Below are 6329 nucleotides of genomic sequence, written 5' to 3' on the forward strand. Positions count from 1 at the left end.
ATTTCCTTCTATACTTTTTAGCACGTAGCTATTTATTATTAGCATTGTTCTTCCGACGTCTGATTTCTTTTTAATTATAGGAAATGCGTTTTTCTTAGATACATAAACTTTTGGGATTGACTGTATAGCCAATACATCCTTAAATGCTTGTCCCTCTTTCTAGTTTCAAAGGAAAATCATTTCGAATCGCAGAATTTTCTAGCTATAGTTTACAGATATAAATCATCTTCGTGCATTATAAATCCTTTCCACGGACAAGTGGCTACAAGGTATTTTAAGTCTTCGACTTTCATGGGACACTCGCGACCATTAATATCCCCGGCGACCAATAAATTATCCAGCTTCCCAACTTATAAGAATCTTTCGTTAGTAAATTTCCCAAAGAAACGTCTTATCTCATCTAAAATGCTTCGCTTCTGCTGTCAGCCGCTCGGCGAACGATTTATTATCTCGGCCCGCGAAGCCATCCCGGTTTTCTCTTGAAATAATAATCGCCGCGGTCAGGTAGCGTCAGGAACCGATATCTCCCGGCACCGGCAGTAATCTTCTTAACGAATAATCGTCGCTCCTTCCGCGGCGTAAGGGAAAATTCTCTGTCAGATCTAATAAGAGGCTATCGGATACGCTTGCCTGTCCTCCGGGGAGATGAAATTCGTGACCGAGAGCCGCCTGCTGGCGCGAAACGGGCCAGGAAAATGAGAGTAGGAACAATCCCATCGGCGAAGAAAGTCCCGGATTGAGAGAAGGAATCGAGTGGCAGGTGCGCCGAGCCTGTTTGGGGACCCTTAATACGGTATTTCATCGGTCATAATGCGCCCCGGAACGCTCGTCCCCCTTTGCCCCGTTCGAACCAAACTGGTGTACGTAATATCGATGACCAGACATTTTTCTGAAAACCTTTTCCACGTAGCAATTCTATTTATTTCTTACTTCATCGCCAATTGTAGTAGAAGTTCAAAAAAACCAATGATTTGTTGTACGTCAGTTTTATTAAAAAAGTAAGGAAAATGAGCAGGCGTTTATTTGAATGATTTTTTTTATTGATTCTGGTACGAGAGGTTTGTATCACGAAATATGGGTTACTGCTATGGAGAAAGTTTAGATTTAACAACTGTCATCCGATTAGTAGGAAAGTTTTCTCTTCGGAACTCGTCCGTGAGAATAAAAAAAGGGAAGTTGGAGAGAGAGGAGGGACCTTCAATCCCCCTTTCCACCCTTAACTAGGGAAACTTGCGCGACTGGTTTTCCCTGGCCGGTCCTTTGTTCACCGCGCGCGATTCCGTCGCGTTTCGTTCCCGCGGGACAATGCGCGTTGCTATTTCGGTAAAACGCGACTGATTATTTCCAGATACGCGCGCGGCCGAACAAAGCGTCGCTGGTGACACCGATGCCACCGGAATGGCTGGCTCGTTATTAACACCCCAGGCAAGCATTGTCCCCGGCGCTCCCTTTGACGTTTCCCTTTCGCCTCGCTTTGTCGCGTGTAACCAAGCAAAATCGGCCGCAGTATCCCAGACTTGCTTATTATAATAAGCCGCTGCAGTAATCAGTAATAACATAAACTCCGAAAGATCGCCGACGTCTTAAGCGTTTTTCATGTTACGAACACCTTCCGCGTTCTATGAATTATTATTAACTTTGCTAACGTGTTAACACATTGAAGACGGGAGACGGGAATTCCCGTCTTTTATTTTTCAATTGTTGTCGACGGATGACGGAAATTCACGTCAAAACGTGACGTGCAAAAAATGTGCAGGAACTGGGGCTAGACACTTTTCAGCGCATACCGTCTTCAATGTGCTAAGTTCCTTGGCTAACGTTAAGATCCAATTTAGGCTTGATTAGGCTAGGAAATAAGCTGCGTATGTACATTGAAAGAACGTTCTTTATCTAGTTACATAAAAACAATTCGTTTGAAGGGAACAATGTCGTTTAGTATTCAGCATTGATCAGGGGATACACACGCGTCACCTTTCCTGACGTAGCCATCCTTACACTTGCACGTGGGATCACCGTGTGCGCATCCCTGGAATCAAACGTGGTCGTTAGCAAATTCTTCATAAATATATCGTTATTCAGTTTTAATTACATACAAGACACATCATGCTCCTTTTAGGATCGCTGCAAGTCGACTCGCAGGCTCTTCCGCAGAGCGTGAATTCCTCGTTCTCTGGACACGGTGGCACGTCTTGGCCGTTCACTTGCGTTTGAACTAGTAACAACGATTTTTGTTATATCGCAAGAATTCGGTTTAACCGGTGGGGATATTTATATTGTAAAATATTATAAAGTAACTTACGAACGACGAGCACGGTAGCGAGGAGCACGAAAATTGCGAAACGAGACATGTTGACTGTTGAAATTGGTACTTTTCGTTTCTGATGCCGAACTGGCTAAAATCGCCCATTTTTATACTCCTTTTTTCTGTACAAATTTGCGTGCGTTTTGTACAAGCTGTATCTTTGAAGATAACGCCTGGCAATAACATGCCGTAAAATTCGCTGGCTTGAAATATTTATGCAAGGTGTTGGAACACGAACGGTAACTAATTAATCATCGTTCTGGTAGAAACTTGTATGCTCTAACTTGAAATTCTGAATTTTACTAACAAATTTACTTACTTGTATATACAATAAAACGAACTCGAAGCTATTTTTTGTCAACTAGTATTTTGCAAATTGGGGACAATATTGTCGATGGAAAGATTTTTTGGATAATGAATATGCTTGGTATAATTGCTTGAAGAATATCATATATTGTTACATAGGTGCATAAGAATATTTAAAGACAAGATTAAAAATATTTGGAACTGATATTTGAATATGCATGGGTTTACGGTGGTGGGCATTGATTGAACGTTATACATTGCGTGGTGTTACTGTCTCTCACGTATCCATCGTTGCAACGGCAGCCGCCAAAGGCTGGGACGCATGGCTAGTGTAGAAACAAAAATACTTAAATAATATAGAAACTGATCTTCTCTTCGATATCTCACTTAGCTGTCGAATCTCTTCAATTGAGTTCCAAATGTCTTATTCAATTTTTCTTATAATTGATAACTTTGTAATAAATTATCGCGGTAATAATACTCACGATTAATGAACAGAGCACGGTATCGGGGTAAGGATTTCCACAAGATGGTTCACACAATGTTCCGCAAGGATTAAACGTTGAGTTCTCGCTGCACTTGTAAGATCCTTGTGCCATGGTTTCTCTTTCAACTGACAAGAAACCGAGTTTCGCGTTGGTCATCACGACAGTCGAAAGTACGAATTAATAAGATACTTACGAACAAAGACGACAGTAACGAAGAGTATGCACAGCACGGTGGATCGAAACATGTTTTCTGCCGCGATATTACTTTCTCTATACAATTTTCTATTGTAACGTTAGAAGCAACTCTGAAGCGACTTTTATACCAGTTTTTTCGGATAAAATTGATAGTCGTCCTCGTACGTCGTCTTATCGTTTCAGCAAATGATTGATGAGTAATTAGTTTTTATTTGAAGGAAAATATCAATTTTATTTTCTTCCTAGTCATCGAGCAATGTTTTATGTATTTTCTTCAAGCGTAATTATTTATACGAACGGAATACATCAGGCAACATTGCATGTGCACTTTTCACAAACATGAAATCAGTTGCCCTTGCAATTGATTCAACTTTGTTATCAGGATGAAAACTATTTAGTTACATACTAAATGAAACGTTACTAAAAACTATTAACGTGTGTTCTCTTTCTTACATCATGATTCGGGTATCCGTACGAATTTAATGTACCATGTCGAGAAATAGTGCCCGATACTTCCCGAGGCCCTTTGTGGCACACACAGGTGGCCACCCTAAGAGGAAGTTATTTTTTTTCTTTTACGCATTCTGCGTTGTCTTTCTCTTTCCACCCCGTTAAACATAATCCGTCGAGCGATCATTTTGGGCGAAACGGAAATGGTAGGCTCGAATAAATTAATAGAGGCAAGTAGGGGAACTAATTTACAAGACATCTTAAAGTGTTTCTTTATGGTTCTTATGGAGTCGTGTAGATAGGAATTGATACAGTTGGATAGACAAACTGACAGTATTCATACTTGAAATTCCTTTTATTATTGCATTGTTAGTGTTACATTGGAAAGTTTTAATAGGTCTTACACGCGTTACCTAATAAATCTATGGGTGGCGTATATGGTGGCAAGTTTCTATATAAACATCCCTATCGCACGTATTATTGGAGTTGCAGTCTTCAACAATCCTGTTGATATACACACTGATCGTTCTTCGGATTTCTCACGTATCCCGACCTGCAACGACAGCCACCAGGACTTCCTTCTACGCATAGCTGAAACAAATCGGCAAAATAATGTACAAACGTAATTTGAAAACGTGATTTTATAATTAGAAATACTTACGGGTAAGCATTCTATGGGATTAGCACAAGTTGCCTCGCAAGCTCTAGCACAGAATGACCAAATTTCATTCGGTGGACATTGTGGATGATCTTGACCCGCTGTCTGACCTGGAGACATTAAAAATTGTTGAAAAATTCATAGTTCGTTGTGCGTCGATTTTGTTATCATAATTTGATACAGTGGATGGATACAAATTATATGGTGAAACTGATAAAATTGAGTAGTAATTAACTATGCTGCGAGACAGTTTTATGTCTTATAAAATATTCTAATGATACTCACAAATAAAGACAGCAGCAATTATCGTCAATGCTAACACTGCGAATCGCGACATGATATGGTTCAACTTGGTTCAAGTCTGTTTTTCTTCTAACGGAGACCACTGATATTCTTGGATTTTATACTCTCGCCGGATGGAATTTATATTCGACCTCGCGTCCATCATTCCGTAGTTTACGTAAACAATTATTAACCAACGAGAAATTATCAAGTTGTACTTATTTTTCTTATCGTTGCCAGCTGCGCACGTACACTTTCCTTGTAAACATTCTTCAGTGGCAAGTGCAATACGTGCCGAGACTGAAACCTAAATTAAAAGACGGTCGGATGCGTTCTCTAACTTAATAGAAAACAGTTTATTATACCTCTCGTTTTCCTGTTTTTATTTAACAAAAAGAGAATAAAGACACGAGCTTTCTCTCCTGCTCGTTTTCACGTGTCGCCGAAAAAGGAAACGTGAAAAGAAAAGGCCGGAATGAGTGAGAAAAAGAGAGAGAGAGAGAGAGAGAGACGGAGTCGCAAGGGAACGAAGGGTGGCCTCTTAATGCCTCGCGGCGGAATTCGCAAAATGCTCGGCTCGGGAGCAGCTGCTCCCGGCGTTACCAGTCATTTCCTCTTCTCTCTTTCTCTGCTTTCTCCCTCTGGGCCGCCTCGTCTTTTTTTTTCACCTTGCTCCCGTTGCTACCCCATTTCCGCGCATCGAAAATCCACACCCTGCACTTCCGCCTGGCCGTCTTGGCCCGGTTGCACGCGCCTTCGGGGATCCGTTCGCCGTGACAAAGGAGGCAAAACGGTTCGATAAATAAATACTCGTTCGACCGGAAACGAGTCCTGTGGCGCCCCTCGGCCGTCCGGTCGACGACGAATTATTTTCTCGATCGACACCCTTTCTAGTTTTCCTCCACCCCTCAATCATGCACGTTTCACGGTCGCATCCAGCCTCTATTCGGAAACCGGAAGCTGCTCCACCGCAATTTATGGCTCTAGAATTTCGTTTCGTTAGAGCGAAGATCCTTCGATTCGATTTTTCATCTCTGGTTTTGGAATACCTTCTTTATAGACCGGGCGCTCGTAAGACAAAAAATGGAACAATTTTTTACAGTCTGCCATTGATAGGGGAAATATTTACAGCCACAAGCTGTAGATAGATGTACTTAAAAATCTTCGTTAAACATTAACTTTAGTTAGCAAAAAGAACGTAGTTTCTTGAAACAACTTTCAAACAGTCTGCCATTTATTTGAGCACAAGGCAAGATTGCGCAATCCATGAAAAGTTTATTGGCAGATGGTTTTCTTCAGTACAAGAATAAAGCGTACTTATGTTAGTTAGCAATTAAATCATACAAGAACAATCGTCTAAGAACAATTTTTTACAATCTGCCAAGCTCAATTTAGGCTAATGTTAGCGTAAAATTGACGAAATTTCACAAGGCAGACTGTTTGAAAGTTGTTTCAAGAAACTACGTTCTTTTTGCTAACTAAAGTTAATGTTTAAGTATGCATTAACACGTAACGAAGATTTTTAAGTACATCTATCTACAGCTTGTGGCTGTAAATATTTCCCCTATCAATGGCAGACTGTAAAAAATTGTTCCATTTTTTGTGTTACGAGCGCCCGGACTATTATGTACGTCGTGCAGTTGAGATG

At 40.8% G+C, this 6329-nt stretch overlaps 3 protein-coding genes across 8 annotated transcripts in view; 1 reads left to right on the forward strand and 2 right to left on the reverse strand.

Annotated features, from left to right (window-relative positions):
* The window catches only part of heca (hdc homolog, cell cycle regulator), a 140744-nt gene that overhangs the window by 59491 nt on the left and 74924 nt on the right, over window positions 1–6329 (forward strand). The window lies entirely within an intron of this gene.
* Window positions 1868–3400, reverse strand: LOC108630743 (chymotrypsin inhibitor-like). 2 transcript variants are annotated; one of them, XM_026818240.1, is made up of 5 exons: window positions 3290–3400; window positions 3094–3221; window positions 2300–2934; window positions 2094–2212; window positions 1868–2026 (listed from the first exon to the last, which is right to left on the reverse strand). In XM_026818240.1, the coding sequence occupies exons 3-5, from the start codon at window positions 2346–2348 to the stop codon at window positions 1940–1942; spliced, it is 255 nt and encodes an 84-aa protein (XP_026674041.1). In that variant the 5' UTR covers window positions 2349–2934; window positions 3094–3221; window positions 3290–3400; the 3' UTR covers window positions 1868–1939. The 2 variants fall into 2 exon arrangements, with proteins under 2 accessions (XP_026674041.1, XP_017889701.1); XM_018034212.2 differs by lacking the exons at window positions 1868–2026; window positions 2094–2212 and having other exon boundaries at window positions 2733–2934.
* LOC108630747 (chymotrypsin inhibitor-like) lies at window positions 4078–4793 on the reverse strand. The gene is made up of 3 exons (XM_018034215.2): window positions 4685–4793; window positions 4403–4509; window positions 4078–4332 (listed from the first exon to the last, which is right to left on the reverse strand). Exons 1-3 carry the CDS (start codon window positions 4734–4736, stop codon window positions 4237–4239), a joined length of 255 nt encoding a protein of 84 aa, XP_017889704.1. The 5' UTR covers window positions 4737–4793; the 3' UTR covers window positions 4078–4236.

The sequence above is a fragment of the Ceratina calcarata genome, unplaced genomic scaffold (genome assembly GCF_001652005.2).
Source record: "Ceratina calcarata isolate Rehan_Ccalc_2016 unplaced genomic scaffold, ASM165200v1 scaffold78.2, whole genome shotgun sequence".
Classification (NCBI taxonomy): domain Eukaryota; kingdom Metazoa; phylum Arthropoda; class Insecta; order Hymenoptera; family Apidae; genus Ceratina; species Ceratina calcarata.